The 18,987-nt window shown below is 40.5% G+C and overlaps 1 protein-coding gene across 1 annotated transcript; it reads left to right on the top strand.

The window, feature by feature from the left end:
• Positions 1–1,865: 1,865 nt before the first annotated feature.
• LOC125923956 (thymosin beta-4-like) lies at positions 1,866–2,000 on the top strand. Its single transcript, XM_049632637.1, has one exon. It carries the CDS (start codon positions 1,866–1,868, stop codon positions 1,998–2,000), a length of 135 nt encoding a protein of 44 aa, XP_049488594.1.
• Positions 2,001–18,987: the final 16,987 nt, after the last annotated feature.

The following is an 18,987-nucleotide window of genomic DNA, read 5'->3' on the forward strand; positions in this document are numbered from 1 at the left end:
TTTTAAAAAAAAATCAAACACCATTTAAAAGTCCTGCTAACTGCATTCCCAAGCTTTTATAGCCTGATCCTTTTCCAGAAAGGAAAGAATGATCTATGAAAGGAATACTATGTAATGAAACATTTTTAGTGAGTTGAATTTTTTACTTTCTAAAATTGTTCTAACTGCTGATGATACCAGTGCCACTCTTTTATTGAATAGAACACATGCAGAAAAAAAACAAACAAAAACAAAACAAAACAAAACAACAAGTCTAATAGGGAAAGCCAGGTGTAAGGCAGTGTTAAAAGAAACAAAGGCAGTGTTTCAGACTTCTTCTCTTTAAGATGATGTTATGTGGATTGTTCATTTTCTTGGGATAGCCTTTTAGTTTTGTTGAACCTGGCTACCCCAGCCAAAGCATCTCTCACTCATTCAAAGAAGGGGTGCCTCCTTATTTTCCACTGACTCCTTGTATTAGTCCATTCAGACTGCCATAACCAAATGCCATAGACTGGGTGACTTAAACAATAGACATTTATTTCCTCACAGTCTGCAATCTAAAATTCCATGATCAGGGTGCCAGCATGGTCTAGTTCTGATGAGAGCTCTCTTCCTGGCTTGTCGGCAGCTGCCGTCTTTCTGTGTGCTTATATGACTTCTTTGTGTACATGGGGAGAGAGAGAGAGAGAAGAGAGAAAGAGAGAGACATTGACAGAAAGCTCTCTGGTATCTCCTCTTATAAGGATACTAGTCCCATCATGAGAACCCTACCCTCATGACCCCATCTATTTACCTCCCAAAGATCCCATCTGCAAACACCATCACATTGGGGGTTAGGACATCAACATATGAATTGGGGCAGGGAGGGGGGGCACAATTCAGTCCACAGCTCTCCTCCAAACCTCTTACCATAGCACATCACTAAAATTTAATGGCGTGGTGGTTTATTTGGTATTTAATTGGTGTGACAATTACTCACCAGATAAAGTGAATTGTTATGCTTACGGAAGTTATGTAAAAAAGTTAAACCCCACAGCAAGTTTAAGATCTGAATGAAAAAAGGTCAATGCGTTATTTGCCCAAAAGATTTCATATGAAAACTTTACCTGATGAATTTGCCAATATTTAGAGATTGGTCCTCAGTCTTTCAGACTCGGAAAGCAGATTTTTGTAAATGCACCTTTGAAAGCTCAACTTATAAAAAAAATCGCAATCACATAGCTCAAGAAGCTAATGTATAAATAAGAATTCTGATACTTCAGTAGACAATGACAAATATAGAGCTGTCACATACACACTAGAATACTCTCAGTGGCACAGACTACAAATTCTAAGGAGTTCTTTTTGGAGAGCCAAGTTATAATCAGAAAGCTGCCTGCTAACTAAAAATTCAAAAGACAAGAGATAATTTGCATGATTAAAATGTTTAATATCATGAGGTTAAGAAAACCTGATATATCCAGCCTCCATGTAGAAATAGCCTTAAACCAAAGGGACTATGAAAATCAGAATCTATGGGTAGGTCTTCCTCTCCCTGAATAGTGCCCAAAGTGGCCTTCCCAAGTTACTCTGCTTTTCCACACCTCTGTTGCTAAATAACCGCATGTGCCGTGGAACCCTCCAGTCTTGCTCAGGTCTGGGAGCCATTGTACCCCTTTAGTATAGTGATTATAATGTGGGAGCTCAAGAGCCAGGTGGTCTCATTTTGAATCTTAGTTCTGCCACTTCTTGGCCATGTGACCTGGAGGGCTTGATTGAAAATGCCCTCCACACCATCCCTCCATTGCAATATTAGGAAAATAATCCCACGTAGGCACTTGGTCACGACGACTCTGGAGACTGGACTTCACTCGTTCGTGCACCTCACTGCTTCCTCTGCAACCATGTCTGGCGAACCCAATATGGCTGAGATTGAGAAGTTCGGTAAATTGAAACTGAAGAAGACAGAGTCTCAAGAGAAAAATCCACCCCTTTCAAAAGAAATGATAGGACAGGAGAAGCAAGCAGGCAAATCATAGTGAGGCACGCACTGCCAGATACGCACTGTACATTCCACAAGCATTGTCTTCTTATTTTATTTCTTTTAGCTGTTTAACTTGGTAAGATGCAAAGGGGTTGGATCAAGTTTAAATGACCATGCTGCCCCTTTCACATCAAAGAACCCAGAACCGCTGACCGTGAAGGCCACCCCTGCCTCTCCCAGCTGCCTGTCTGACTGGCAGAGAAGGAAAAGACCTTGCAGCTTGGTGAAGGAGGAAGTTGGGGACGAAATCTAGAGTAAAACCCAAGCTGGTCCAAGATGTCCTGCAGGCTGTAAAATGCAGCTTAATCAGAATACCATTTTTTTCCTCAAATGATTTTAATTACTGGAATGCACGATTTTTTAGTATGCAAATAAAAAGCTTTAAAATATGGGGCAAAAAAAGAGAGAGAAAATAATCCCATTTAATTTGCAGCGTTGTTGTAAAGATAGTGCTTGTAAGGCTTTTAGCACATTAGCCTTAATGAATACTAAATAAATCTTCACTATTAGTTGTAAGAAATTTGCAAATCTCTGCTTTAGTTCATTATTGGATTTTAGGGTTAAACTCTCAGGGTGCAGTCTCCTGTCACTTATTTCCACTTTCCTTGCAGCTGAAGTTTGTCTCACATTTGCTCTTGAAAGCTACAACCTATCGTATTGATAGAGCCAGGTGATATAACGCTCTGTAGAGTACACACTGACTTCGTTTCTAACTCACTAGATAACATAATTTAACAGACGACTTCTGGAGATAATGTTATTTGCCACTTTTCTAGGACAGAAGCTCAGGTCATCACTGTGGAAAGTTTGTGATGGTATTGAAAAGAGGCAGCAGGAGAGGATGACTATAGAGGCCAAGGGGAGAGGAAAACTGCTTATGCTCTCCTGAATTTCCCGAAACCTATGGTTATCTCTTTCTTTAATGTTATACTCTGTTGCAAAATACAACGCTTCTACCCAAAAGAACATATACTAGTTTTGTTAGTAATTATTTCCTTGCCTTTATTTATACTTTTAACCACCCAAATATTAACCCATAACTACTATAGTGTACCCTGTTTTTGCACTTTATATAAATGTAATCACACATTATTTTACATCTGACTTCTTTATCTTATTTTTATGTTTTCAGTTTTACTCATGATTCGGGATGTAGTTGGAGTTCACTAATTTCACTACTCTATGGTATCCTATTCTATGAATATGACACAATTTACTTATCCATTCACTTTTTTTAGTTTTTATTTATTTATTTTGAGAGAGACAGACAGACAGACAGACAGCACGAGTCGGGGAGGGGCAGAGAGCAAGAATCCCAAGCAGGCTCTGCACTGACCTGGGGCTGGGGCTCGACCACATGAACCATGAAATCATGCCTGACCCGAAGTGAGATGCTTTCCTTCCCACTGGACTTGAACCTGGGGCTTCCAGGCTGGAGTCTAGTCGGAGCCAAGAGAGGAGGGTAACTAAGTCCTAATAACGTAATTTGAAGCCCTAAAGAGAGCTGCACTAGTCCTATCCCTGGACTGGTCGGTTCTGTGAACAAATATTTCTCTCTTTGCTTTAGACCAACTAAAGATGGTTTTGTTTTGTCACCTTCAATGGAATTCCTAACTATAAATACTTCCTCACTCTATTGCATCCCCTAAATGCCCTCATTTGTACCTTCCAAAGGAAAGGTATACTTCATATTATGGAAAATGTCAGACCAATTCTCTGGTCTATTTCTCAACTTGCAGATGGGCCTTTCCTAATAAAGCAACAGTATTGATCCAGGGACCTGACTGCACATAGGACATCTGCATTGAATTCTTCGTCCTCATTGGATCCCTGTTGACCTATATTCATCTAGCAAATCTTTGCATTTCTCTGTCCCTTGTTCATTTTTTGTAGCCCTAAGTTTAATATATGGTTTTAATTAACATTTTAGGAGCTTAAGTCTTAGAGAGCTGTGATTATGTCTGAGTAGGAGGGTTCATGAGTACTCTGCAATGGAATCATAGTCAAAGTGAAGAGCTTGGGGTGCCTGGGTGGCCCAGTCAGTTGAGCGTCCGACTTTGGCTCAGGTCATAATCTCACGGTTTGTGAGTTCGAGCCCCACGTCGGGTTCTGTGCTGACAGCTCAGAGCCTGGATCTTGCTTCGGATTCTGTGTCTCCCTCTCTCTCTGCCTTTCCCCCATTCATGCTCTGTCTCTCTGTGTCTCTCAAAAATGAATAAACGTTAAAAAATTTAAACAAAAAACAGCAAAGTGAAGAGCTGATTGTGAACTTCAGTTGCTTCTGCTTTTGAGTCTGAGGATGAACTTAAAATTCAAAATGGTCATCAGAAAGCTTGCTTGCTGGGGGCATGTGAGTGGCTCAGTAAGCTTCCAACTCTTGATTTCCGCTCAAGTCAGGATCTCAAGTTTCGTGAGATCAAGCCCTCTGTTGGGCTATACACTGACTGCGTGGAACCTGCTTGGGATTGTCTCTCTCTCCCTCTCTCTGCCCCGCCCCTGCTGACACTCTCGTTCTCTCTCCCTAAATAAATAAACCTCAAAAAAGAAAGCCTGCTTGCTTAAATCTCTATAAATTGACTTATCTGAGCTTCATAGTCCTCTCCTACTGAGTTCTCTTTCCAATTCCCCCTCCTTTTCAGGCATGATGCTTTAAGCCCTGGACTCTGGGCTCTGGGCTTCATTGCATGGCTGATTATTTTCCACACAGAGAGAAACTTCCCTCTTTAAAACTAGATTTAAATCTTTTTTTTCTTCAAGTTTTATATTGCTCCTTACTCCTTTTTCTTTACTGGGATAGTATTAAAAAAAAAAAAAAAAAAAAAAAAAAAAAAAAAAAAAACACCATAAACCTCACAGATAGGCTTATGTTTCCAAAAAAAATTTTTTTTAATTCTTTGTTCTGTTTTACCTTTGCGACTGCCCCACACACTCCCCACATAAATCAAATTAGCAAAGTCAGAACATAACAAATCAGCAGGCTGTAAGGCCAGCCCAACAGATACATTCTGCTTAACCTTTACAATATATTGTAAAATTCTGCCTTTGTTCCACACAGTTAATATCAGGAGCGTCTACGTAACAAGTCTCACTTCAGGAGCCTCTTGGAAATATCAGGGTGTCTGGCACCTCACATATTCCCTCATGGCAACCATTAGCCACAGCAAACAGCAGATGCCTCTTTTGTCTTAAAACTGGTCCATGTCCCTTATTTCCTCTCTCAGTGAAGCCCCAGGAAGGCGGCAGGAATGCAGAGTAGAAGTAGCTGCAAAGCGTGACCACAGGCTTAGACAGGATGTCGCGGCACCATCCTAAGGAGAGACAGAAGCAGCTCAGAAGGGTGCACATGAAGGGGCCTGGTAGTTGTGGTCACTGGAAACCCTAAGCAGTGGGCCGTGTTTTCAGACGTGGGACCAAGGAGGTGTCCGTAGATAGCAAAGAACAAATATATGATGGGTAAGATCAAAAGCCCCCATTGTCTCAGCATCACAAAAGGATGGATTGAGGAAAGGGATCAATTAAGTTGTGTTTTCACGTTTTAAAAAACATTTTTTCCAGTGTATCTGAATATGTAGACTCCACATTATCGATGGAGACCTCATATAAGAATACCTTTCCTCTACGTTTCACTACTGACCATCTTATTTTCTTTAACTGTTTTTACCCCATAATTTTGTACACACCTGATTATCAGAAAGAATATTTTTCAAAGTCCATGAGCCATTTACTTAAGCATCACCTGGAGAGTTTATTGTTTTTGTTAGTAGTGCATTTTAGCAAACCACCTTGAAACAGTGACTTAAAACAACAACAGTCATTCAACAATTTGTGGACAGGACATGGCAGGCTTGGTTCACCTCTGCTCCATGAGATGGCAGTAGGTGCTGCTGAAGGTTCCCCGCATATAGGTACTGGAACCTTCTGGAAACTTGCTCATCCCCGTGTGTTGGGTTTGTGGCTGCATGTTGACTCATCCCTCAGCTGTGGCTCTTGGTTGGAACACCTATAAAGGGCCTCACCACACAGCTGCTTGGCTTCCTTACAGCACAGTGGCCTGGTTTCAACAATAAGCATCCCAAGGGACAGGAAGTGAAAGCTACTGGTTTCTTAAGTCCTGGGCCCAGAAAACTGCACCGCATCCCTTTCCGTATATGCTTTCGGTCAAGCAGTGACTATGCCCAGAGTCAAACAGAGGGGACATAAAAAAGCAGGTGTTAGTGTAAGAAGTGTCAAAAAATACACGGCCATGTTTAAAAACTGCTACACTTATTAAAAATGCAAATACTTGGATTTCACCGTCGACCCTCTGAATCAATATTTCTGAAGCTTGAGACTAGGAATGTATTTTTAGTAAACACCTCAAATTTTTCTTAAGCAGAGCAAAATTTGATTTCTGTATCATCTTAGAACCTCTCATTTAGACATAAAAACTCCGTTTCCCCGGTGTTTTTTTAGCTGGGAGTATTTTGTAATATCCGCAACCACCATCCTCCATTAGATGGGAAGGGACACTGTTAAGTGGTTTGTTCTAAACTTGAATCCCTCCTACACTGCAAGCTGAGCAGAGCCCAAGAGAGGGTACAAGAAACTAAGCAAGGGTAGGGCTGATAATCCTAAAGTCAGCATAGGTAGGTAGCCAGCATGCAGCTTAATAGCTGAGAGGAAACTTTAGGTGACATTTATCTGCAATTCCCCTCCCTTGTGAGAAGATGTGCTTCCTTTCCATATAAATGTTAAGGAGAGGGAAATGATTTCAGTAGGGCTGTGTATCAGTTGGGTTCCTCTGAGAAGCACACAATTTCTTGGTGAGTTCGGGGATAGATGAAATAAAAGAAATAAGGCAGGCAATAGGGGCACATAATTAAGCCGGCTACCTCAATGGGAAACCAGTTTATTCCAACTGAGACATTCTGGGAAAGGCGTAAACACATATACCTCAGAATTATCCTGTCAAGAGGTGAGGGAGCTGAGATATTTAGATCCCTACCCTCTTAAGTAATTTCATAAGGAAGAAAAGATGACCCCTGATGGAGTCATCAATTCCCAGGCACTTCTTTAGGCAAAACGGGGTTCGGCAGCCCCAAAGCAGGGACTGGCCATTGTCAATCAGGCTGGTGTGCATGGAAGCAGTAAGCCATACAAGAAGTTAGGAGGAGAATACACTCACAACATGTCAGATCTCACATCTGTGCTCTGGCTTCGTCAAAATAGATGAGGCCAAGAACTTCAGCATATGAGAATTTCCAGCTGGTTCTTTATGACTTATTCTCTGTTTTGTTGTTTTAGATTATACAAGGAAACTCCTTACCTTTCTTGGAGGTGAAGAATCTGCCTGAGAAACCTGCACTATTTCATCTTTTTCTGAAGAAAGCAACTTCTTCTCACTGAAAGAATTAACGTTTGGAGTCCTCGTGATGTCACTTCCAGATGTGTACTTTCCTGACATCACTGGCCAGAGCCAGAGGGACCCATGCCACCGTGCAGTAGCTGGTGCATGAAAGCTTCAGGGCTATCTTTGATTCCATTAAGACACTGGCTATTGTTGTCTGAGAAGGGCTGCCCTGGAATTGCCAGGGATTACATGCGTATTGGTTTTGTACCTGCTAACGTTCTTTCGAGTTGCTTCACCTAGTATCTAAGGCGGCCTCAGGGCTGCCCAGATGACCTTTCAGCTGCTAGCCTCCACGTGCACTCTCTTTGGAAGTCAAGGAGACTGCAAGGCAGCTAATGAGTTCTGACAAAGATGCTCTAGACTAAAGCGAAAGCAATGATTTAATCCTTACTCAGGAAGCGGCCTGGGCTGGGGGGCCGGGGGGCGGGGGGAGGTCCCAATTATTTTGGCTACATTTCTTTGGTTTATATAAATCTATCTAGTTTACTAAATGCATATCATTCCTCCCCCATAGGACGTGATCTTCTTTCTAGACTGTTTCACCTAGAGGAGATAGGCTGTGGTTTTGAGACTCGTATTTGTGATAATCCCATGCATAATGATGGAAGTAGATGGGATTTTTTTCTTTATGGCATTTTCACACTAGGGACACTTCCCACGTGCTTCCTAATGAATTTGTCTATTGATCTGTTCTTTTTTTGCTTTGCCACAAGTTGCCCTGTACTTTTCCTCTAAGCCCTTCAAGCTCATATAGGCAGTCAGTCAAAGATAAATTAGAGTGTGTTTTCATTGAAGTAGACTGTGATATTACATCTTATTCCTGTATACTAAATATATGCATCTATATTTTATGTTATATTATATATGTATATCAGGGAAAAAATGTATTCCTCTAAATCAGAGGATGCAACTAAAAGCTTAATGGTCAAATTTACTCTACAGATACAGGTGTAAAGATATCTTTAAAATGATATGTGAAAATAAAATATATATAAAGATATATATAAAAAGGATTTAATATATATAAATGTTTTATATATATATATATATTTTTATATAAGTCCATATGTATATGTATATACATATGGATATGTTTTATTCCATCTTGACAAAAATCTGAATTATGTTTGTAGATATAGGTGAGAAATACATGTTATTATGTAAACTACACTAATTTTTAATATAAGCAACTAAATAAAATTGTTTTGTTTGTTCCTCACAAAAATTTAAATTAACTGCCTACATTTTTAAGATACCATATTTTAGAGCCACCTGGGTGGCTCAGTTCGTTGAGCATCCGACTCTTGATCTCAGCTCATGTCATGGGATGGAGCCCCACATCCCTCTGTGCTGACAGTGAGAAGCCTACTTGGGATTCTCTCTCTCCTTCTCTCTCTGCCCCTCCCCTTGTGCTCCCACTCACTCTCTGGCTCTCTCTTTCTCTCTCTCAAAAATAAATCAACATTAACAAAATAAAATAAAAGAGCATATTTTATGTAGCAATATGGATTTTCCTTCTTGTTTTGCAGGGTAAAGTTTCAGCAACCGTGAGCCTTCATTACATGGGTACCATACGCTAGAGCGAGTAACATCTACTCCTTCAGACGGGGTAAGTACTCTGCAGCTTGCCACAGACCCCACCACTCTACTGATACCCAACACTGGGGCCCAGTGTCATTACCACTGTGCTTACAATAGCACTCAACCACCCACATGCATTTGTATGAGCTGCCAAGCGCCTGAAGAATAAAATCCTTATACAGACTGGAAGTCTCACCAAGAAAATATGTTTGTCTACCGTTGTTCATTCCACACCTGTCATATGGTAAGTGCTCAATGAATATGAGTTAAATGAATAAAAGGAAGAATAAATCTAGTCTTTTGCAAGATAAGATACTTGGCTATAAGAATCCTATTTCTGCTAGAACGGGAGGATTTTACGCCCTAGTCTCCAATACCTTTGCATAACTTACAGCCCTGCCTTGACTCTGAGATCATTTTAAACCAGGCACGTTCAGGGTGCTATGGTCTTACATGCCCCCTGCCTTGACACTGGACTTAAGCTACCAGCACCATGCTGGGGGTAGGGGGCAGGGAGGGGGGCCAAAGTGACTATGGGCTGAGGTTATTGACAGAGACTCTGGAAAGCTTCCTCCTTCCGGGTCACATAATACATTATTAATGAGGGAAAAGTGACCTACTGCACTTTGTAAAAAAAAATGTCACCCCTTGAGATTTGAGCAAGTCATTTGCTGTGGCTCCAGATGTCAGGGAATTCAGATGTCTCCCTCTATCTTCCTCTCGGAGCCCCTGCTGTAGCTATTAGTACCGCTCAACTAATAAAAAATATTTAATTTAATTGTTTTTGAAATAAATCTTACTGGTAACAGAGAAAGGATGTGGCTTTGCTTTATTTTTAAAGAAGGTCCTTGCTTTCTTATGTTTCCCTGTGCTCCGAGTGGGATCCCAGGAGCCACCACAAGCAGGGAAACTTGTCTGCCAGCGCTTCAGCCTGGCCCCGCTGACATCAGAGTGTTCCTGACCCAGACTCTCCAGCTGCAGAGCACGAACCCTACCCACCCGGGGTCCTGCCTCTTGCAAGGGTTCCGCACAGCATGGACAGAAAGGAGTCATGTATCTAGTAGGGCCCTCAGAGTAGAAACCCAAACTGCAAAACAGATGGAAAACATAAGATACTATCTATGACACTGAAAGAGGGAACACTTTCTTAAGGCATAAAAAAGCACTCCTCTTTTTTATATATAAAAAATTTCAAGCTTACTTATTTACCTTAAGAGAGAGAGAACAGGGGAGGGACAGAGAGAGAGAGAGAGAGAGAGAGAGAGAGAGAATCCCAAGCAGGGTCCATGCTGTCAGTGCAGAGTCCTATGTGGGGCTCCAACTCGCAAACCGTGAGACCGTGACCTGAGCTGAAATCAAAAGTCAGGTGCTTAACTAACTGAGCTGCCCAGGCTCCCCAACTCCTCTTTTGCTTTAGAAGCAAATTCGAACTCATTATCCTGGCCTAAAGGATTAGCCAGAGGGTTAGCCAGTCTGACATCATCTCTTGCCGTGCTCCCCCCACTCACCCCCTTGGGCTTTGTTTCTGCCCCTCAAATGTAACAAGCCCACTTCGAGGTCTTTGCACTTGCCTGTGCAAACACTGTGACCTGCAAGAGGATGGCTTACGTTCACCATTTGGGTCTCAGCATTAAGGTCACCTTCTCAGAGAAGCCTTCCCTGATGGCCCCATCTTATGCACTCAACCTCTGCCTTTACCTGCAACGTAACCACTAGAAAGTATGTTTCATTAGCACAGGGCTCTGACCTCCCTTTGTCACTGTATTCCCAATATATGGCGTACAGAAAGGCTTGTCAGCAAGATGGGGAGTTTGACAAGCTCAGAAGCAAGACTGAAAGTAGCAGGAGAGAAAGGAGCTGGGAAGAAGAGTCCCAAGGGAAGTGAAAATAAAAATAGGAGGCAGGGCAGCCCTGCTCAACTGCCCGCTCTCGCCTTTCCTGTCTGTCACTGAAGCTTCACACTCAGCAGAACATATTTCTACCTTTTTTAAATGTTGTGATAAAATTGACAGAACGTTGTGTAAACAGAAGGCTCACAACATACTGATCTGATACATTCATATTGCAATCTGATTGCCATTGTAGAAATAGCTAACACCCCATCATCACACAATTATCATTTCTTCCGGTGGTGGGAACAATTAAGATCTACTCTCTTAGCCAGCTTATGTTCACAATATGGTTTTGTCCACGGTTACTGTCCTGTGTTTTAGGTCCCCAGGATGTATCTCTCTGCTGGTTGCAAGTATGAACCCTTAAACCACATCTCTCCTATTCCCCCAGCCTTTAGAAATGACCTTTCGACTCTCTGCTGTTTTTTGAGTTTGTTTGTTTGGTTTTTTTTTAAGTTCAATATATAAGGGATATCATACAGTATTTGTCTTTCTCTGTCTGGCTTACTTCACCTCTATATCAGACTTAAAATTTTCTGCAGTGCAAAAGAAACAATCAACAAAATAAAAAGGCAACCTACAGAATGGGAGAGAACATTTTCAAGAATAAATCCAATAAGGTATCCAATAGGGGGTTAATATCCAACATTTATAAAGAACTCATACAATCCAATCACCAAAACCACACAAAAATCCAATTAAAAAATAGGCAGAGGAACTAAATGGATTTTTTGTTTCAACAGAACATTATAAAGGCAAAAGGATGAGGAGTAAGGCTCAGCCGCTCTGGCGCCCTCAGGCTGCCTCTGCACGGGGCTCCCAGCCTGCCCATTCTCCGCAAGTGGCCCAGAGGACACCGCCAACCAATCAGCGGCCGCAGCGTCCTGCCAGGAGCTTGGCAGCTTGCCACAGCCCCGGAGCTCGGGGAGGAAGGGAATGTTGGCCACAGAGCTTGCTCGGTCACCTCTCCTTCCTTCTCCTGCTGTGCCCATTTATTCCTGCCAGTATCTTCCTTCAGATCCTGATTCCGGAATTTAACAGACTTTGGAAGGGCCAAGTTTATTCCCCACAATGAGCTGTGGGGATCACCTTAATCACAGTCAGAGCCTACATTGAAGAGGGCTAACTAGCTGAGTTAATCTCTTCTTATGCATAAACGCACAACCCCTCTATGAGGTAGCTATTATACCCATTTCCCAGATGAACGAACTGAAGCTTATTGAATTAAACAACCTGGCCAGCATCACAAAGCTCGTAAATGATAGAACGGGCCTAAAAACCTAGCTCCAATGGTTCTAAATGCTCTAAGGGTCCAAAGTGTCCAGGGGTAGATTTTAAACTTTCTTCCTGTCTTTGGTACCTTGCTCTCAGTTTAACCAAGTAGTCAGTATCTTCTTCTATTGCTGGTAAGGGGGATAAGTATCTAAATACAGTCATCTACTTTTCTCTATAGTTAGCCACATGAATTCCAAAAACATGTGGCGATCTTTGCACATCTGTTTAATTTGTTCACAGGGTTAATTGTAGAAGTTTTTTTTTTTTTTTACTGTTTGCTTTTTGAGGACTCCTTCCTTGCCCTCCCTAGGCCCCCAGAAAACTTTGCATCCTTTTAACCAGACAAGCGTCATCGACCTGCTCCACACTTTCTGTGCCGTGCTGCCCCCTAGTGGTGAAAGTAAATGCAGCTTCTGCTCCAGCAGCACTTCCTAAGAGCCCAGAAGCCACATCTTCTTACAGTGCCCAGAGATAAGCAAATGTAGGGCCACACCTATACTCAACGGATTCTTTAAAAGAATTTGCCTGCATTTACTGAATGGAATAGGGGCAACCATACACTGTGTCTAGTAACCCAGGAATGGGATATGGTTTCGAAATGACGGAGAGACACTTATGAGACAAGTTTCATTTCATCAGCTTCTGATGCAGAAGCATTTCTTATTGTTTCTCTTCCCATTGATCAGAAACTAGGTCAAGGCAGTAAAGTGCACAGAGAAGACAGTGGTGGCAATGAATGTGTGCTCTACAAGCAGGGCCTTTCTTTTACATGTCATAGAGGGAACATAAATCAGATGACACTGTTTTCACAATGAAATATAAATGTGGGATACGGCCCACTTCTTTGGAATTCTTGCATTTTCTTCTGAATCTAAAGGAAAAAGTGGGGGCTTTGCAAGAGAAATAGAGAGGCTGGTAACACTTCTTTAAAAAGTCTCATGTTCCAAGCAAGTACGAGTGAAAGCTGTGAGTAGATTCAAGATAGTATTTGTTTATTTACTTGTCTGTCATGGCTTGTTTAGAGTTTGTGTGTCAAAAAAACAAAAACTCTGAAGTTGCGTCTATTACGAGATTGACCAGGCTGACTGCATTCACACACAGTTCAAACAGGTTTAACTGATTATTTTCTTCACTGAATCCAGCAGTTGTCTTGACAACTCATAGACACGGCAAAACCAAGCCAATGAGTTAGGCCACACCACAAAGTCTGATCTAAGTTTGCAAGAATTCTAACTTGGACTCGGTTCAAGGTCGCTTTCACTTCAGTTTTATTACCAAAAAGGCAAACAACAGTGCAAGGGTTGTAGATGACATCTAGGATACGAATGGGTAGGTATAGCTTGCTGATATCTCACGTGTTCATCCCCAAGGCACATCCAAAGTTCAGTGGTCAACGCAGCCCATGTGGGGTGATGAGCCCCCCAGGACAGTGGAGTCACACACAGATCTGACTGATCTATATACCCCCTGAGCATTCTGGACTTCAAAAAGAATGCCATAGCAGGGGTGTTTGGGGTTGGGTTTTTTGGAGAGGAATAAATGCATTCAATATAGAGTGTATTTATGTGTAGAAGGGCATAGATGGATGCAGATTGTCCAAGGGGCACTAGAAATAAAATATATTTTTTCTACTAAAGTATCCCTGAATCTATAGATGGACACAGCTTTTTCTTTTTTCTTTTTTTTTTTTTCAGATTACAGTGGTCATGTGACATAGTTCTAGCCAACGAGAGACAGAAATCCCGGGTGAGGGCAATCTTTCCGGAGCGAAAAGGCAAGGCCTCATTAGGAAGACAAGATAGACTGCAGCCACATTTTACCCTTTTGCTCACACCTGGAACACAAAGAGGAGGCTTGGAGGTGCTGTAGCCGTCTTGTGACTATGAAGCAAAGAACATGGAAATGAGAGCTTAAATGTTAAAGATGGTGGAGTGACTCGCTGACGGCACTGCTGAGCCATCATACCTGCAAGGGACTGGCAACCTCTCTCTGCTTTTGTGTGTGTGTGTGTGAGACAAACCCTAATGTTGAAGCCACTTATGGGTCCTAGGCTGTTGACGGTAACACTCTCAGCTCAGAATGTCTGATACACGTACCTGGGCCTGTATGACTCCTAGAGAGCCCCAACAGGCTGTTCCCTCACTGGGGCCAATGTTGTGGCTGGGCTGGGTTCCTATAATGACCACATTTCATCAAAAACCATCAGGATACTTTATGGAACAAGATTTATTACTCACAAGTCCTGGAGGGTACACAGCATGACTAAGGGCCACACAGAGAGGTGTGGGGTCTGCAGTGAGGTGGGAGTCTGCCTTAATAAGGGTCAAGGGTGGAGTGTCTGGGGTTTCCCCCAGGTCACCCATTATTGGCTAATTTGAAGAATAAGAGCGGAAATGAGGGCACAGGAGAGTAGAGGCAAGGTAACCCAAGTAGTCAGTTATCTTGGTCACCAGGGTTTTCTGAAAGGGAAATTTCATGGGTGGGGTGGCCCCCGTTCCTTATCTGTTGTTTTGCTAATAGCTGTGTTTTACAGCTAACAATATGTTTTTTTAAAGATGGATATCTTTGAAATGGATGCCCAGGCAAGGCCATCAAAAGCTTAATGTCAGACACTTACACTATGTCACTCTCCTGGAGTTTTCTGTTCGTTACAACAGAATAATACATTCCTAACAGACTTTCTTAGACTGCCCAGCTTGCCATAACAAAATACCACAGACTAGGTGGCTTAAACAGTTCTGGAGGCTGGGAAGTCCCAAGATCAAGGCACCAACAGATTTGGTGTCTGGTGAGGGCCCTTCTAGCTTGCAGAAGGGCACGTTTTTACTTGTGTCCGCACATGGCCTTTCCTCAGTACATGCTAGTGGAGAGATAATGAGATTTCACCCTCTCTTCTTAGAAGGTCACTAATCAAATCATGAGGGTCCCACCCTCAGGATATAATCTAAACATACTCACTTCCGAAGTCCCCACCTTCAAACATGATCACCATGGGGGCTAGGAAATCAACATGAATTTTGGAGGGAATGCAAACATTCAGCCCATAACATGATACATCTATAAATCAAAATATAGGTTATAGAAGTTGACCAGTATCCTTTAACTGCCCTGTGCTTTTGCTTGGGATATACACAGCTGACCTCTAAGTCATAGTATACAGAGCTAGTACAAAGATAAGGCTATACTTGGGGCCAAGAATCAAAGGTTAGCATTTGACTCGTTTGAAAACTTGGTAAAATTTATCTTACTAGGTCATGCCCGCTTAAGGAATTAGAAAACAGTTCGATAAAGTATATTTATTTAATTATTTGATTCATAACATTTAACTTTGTCTCTTTGTTGGAGTCAGGTTATGAATAAACAAAAAATAATCTATTTTTGGCAACCAACTTTAGAGACTTACATCAGTTTAAAAAAAGACACACATGGGCAGACTTTTAAAATCTTAATTTACTCACTTCATTTTAGTATCCAGGGTATTTCTGGCTCTTCTCTATTTCTTATTGACACAGATTCATTTTAGGAATCAGGAGGAAGAACAATCCAGGCTGTGAATACTTAAAAAGTCGTCAATTTACACTGGATCATTAAGAACAGACCTAAAACTGTAAATTAATGAAAATTTATAAAGGAATGGATTGGGGAAGTACACTTGAGAAATAAATTTGACAGTAAAATGCAAGATGGCCTTATGTTAATTCAGCAGAAAAGTATTTGGGTCTCATTGAGAGAAAGCTATTAGCTTCATATGGGACACATAAATGTATGCCTAATAGTGATTCACAATTGTAATTTTAGGTCATAATTATTTCTTCCATCATTATGTGTCTTTATGTTTTCTGTTGCATGAGTACTTCTATTGAAGAGTCAAAGAAAAAATAAGCAATATAAACATTTTAAAAGATTTCATTGGACTCCTGAATTTTTTTCATCCTAACGGTTACAGAGAGCTCTAGAGATAGAATACATTTTAAAATTTCCCTTTCACATTCATAAATCACTTGGCATTATATAAAAATCCCCTACGTTTGTACACTATGGGTTTATAGCTCACAAGAGGTTGGTTTTATCCTTACTCAGTAAGCTAACACCTTTCTGCAGTTCCAGCTGGGATCCCAGCAGGGATTTGAACACAATGTAAGGTAATGAAGTGGGGAATATGTCCAGTTTCAGTGTTAGAAATTATGTCCAGGCAGAGAGATTGATTTTTTTTTTACATTGACAACATGTATGTCACATTCTTTTTGAAAAAGTAAAACAACAAAAACAAAGGCAAAACTCACCAATCTTTACCATAAAATATTTGGGAAGCAGTTGGGTCAAAATATAAAATATACCACAAAGTTGTGCCAAACGCCACTCCCTACAGCCAATAAATAATTCTAAGCTTTGGACAATGCTAGCAAGCCACTAGGGTTTACAGTCACAGTTAAGTGACCCCCCAGAAGTCATGTCCCGCCCTCTGGGGACTCTGATACCCTTTCTTTGCCCCAACTCTTTATCTGGCACATCAGAGAGATTATCCAAATGTCCTGTTGATGTTCGAAGGCTATCCTTAGGGCCTAGATCAAACTAGGTTTTCTGTAGCCACTCTAGAAGTATTCACAGCTCTATGTTGAAAGGAATTAGAATTTCAGGAACCCTTTGAACATATAAATTTACCTACCTTAAGTAGATTTCACAAGTGATTGAAATGGCTGGCCTCATCCCTTTCCCCAAATTCTCTCTTTCCCCACGCACTCCAAGATATATCCCCAAGGGATCAAAGATATTAATATAGCCTCTCTACAAAAAAAGACCTCTTTTATAGGACTTAGGGACTTAGTAATTAAGTAGCAGTTCATTTTTATTATCCAAACTATAGTGTCTCCTCTATAAGTGGCTTAAGGCTGTCCAAATAGAAATTAATAATCTGAAGTTGCACAAAAAAAAAAAGGAAGGAAGGAAGGAAGGTGGGGGAAGAGGGAATGGTTGGGGAGGAGAGGAGACAAAGTAGAAGATGCAGCCACAAATGACTTATTTCATTTCATAATAGAAGATTTTAATTTTGTCCATTTATTTCTTGGCAGAAAAACATTTTTATGTAAAATATTTCTATTTAAAAATATTTAAATTTTAATTCTAGTGTCGTTAACATACAGTGTTATGTTAGTTCCAGATGTTCAATATAGTGATTCAACACTTCCATATATCACTCAGTGCTCATCAGGATAAGTGTCCTCTTAATCTCCATCACCTATTTCACCCATCCCCCCACTTCCCCTCTGGTAACCATCTGTTCTCTGTAGTTAAGAGTCTGGCTTTTGGCTTCTCTCTCTCTCTCTCTCTCTTTTCCTTTGCTTATCTGTTTCTTTCTTAAATTCCACATATGAGTGAAATAACATGGTACTTGTCTTTCTCTGGCTGGCTTATTTCACTTAGCATTATACTGTCTTGATTCATCCATATTGTTGTAAATGGTAAGGTTTCATTCTTTTTTATGGCTGAATAACATTCTATCATGTATTATCCATATATATATGATATATATCATATATATTCCATCATATATCTATTCTATCATATATATATATATATCATACATATTCCAATATATATCTATTCTATCATATATATATATATATATATATATATATATATATATATCATGTCTTCTTTATCCATTTATCTATTGACAGACACTTGGGCTACTTCCATGTCTTGGCTGTTGTAAATAATGCTGCAATAAACATAAGGTTGCACATATCCCTTCAAATTAGTGTTTTCACATTCTTTGGATAAAAACCCAGGAGTGTGATTATTGGATCACAGGATAGTTCTATTTTTAATTTTTCGGAGAACTTCCATACTGTTTTCCAATGTATCTGCACCATTTTGCATTTCCACCAACAGTGCACAAATGTTCCTTTTTCTCCACATCCTCGCTAATACTTGCTGTTTCTTGAATTTTTTATTTTATCCATTCTAACAGGTGTGAGGTGATATCTCATTGTGGTTTTGATTTGCATTTCCCTGATGATGAGTGATGTTGAGCATCTTTTCATGTTTCTGTTGGCCATCTGTATGTCCTCTTTGGAGAAATGTCTATTCTTGTCTTCTGCTCACTTTTTAATTGGATGATTTGGTTTTTTGGTGTTGAGTTGTATAAGTTCCTTTTAGATTTGGGATACTAACCCTCAATGGATATGTCATTTGTAAATATCTTCTCCCTATTTTCCATAGGTTGTCTTTTAGTTTTGTTAGTCTTTTCCTTTGCTGTGAAGAAGCTTTTTATTTTGATGTAGGAAGGCATATTTTTTAATCACATAATTTACATCATGCCATACATTTGTGCATCTCTGCTTGTATCTAAGAAAGCTTTGGTATCCATCCTCCTGAATTTATTTCTTATAGTCATAGCTCCAATGCTAAGCAGTAGTTTTGATGCAAAGGGACTATCAGAACTGTTTCATAACTCATAAGCTTGAAGACTATAGGTTCTTTCTGACTCTTGCTCTGGAAAGTTCATAACTTTAAACCCTTGAAATCGTGCCCTCCTTTACTTATATTTTGCCTGATGGTTCCCTGAGACTGAGTTTTATCTGATAGCAAAATATCATATGTCCCCTATCTAAAGAACACCTGAAAACAGCATGACTTACAAAATAATAACGTACTCTGGTGAAATTCACCTCTACAAGGATGTATTACATGGTTATGATGGAAACTTTGTTTCAAATAACAAATATATCTTAGAATATTTATTGTCTTTTTAAAAGAATTTCAGTTATACAACTGAGAATAAAAATAAATATAGGAAGTGCACTTTGCTCTATGTATATTTCAATAAAAACGTCTTTTAAATA

Source organism: Panthera uncia, chromosome B1 (genome assembly GCF_023721935.1).
Source record: "Panthera uncia isolate 11264 chromosome B1, Puncia_PCG_1.0, whole genome shotgun sequence".
NCBI classification, from domain to species: Eukaryota; Metazoa; Chordata; class Mammalia; order Carnivora; family Felidae; genus Panthera; species Panthera uncia.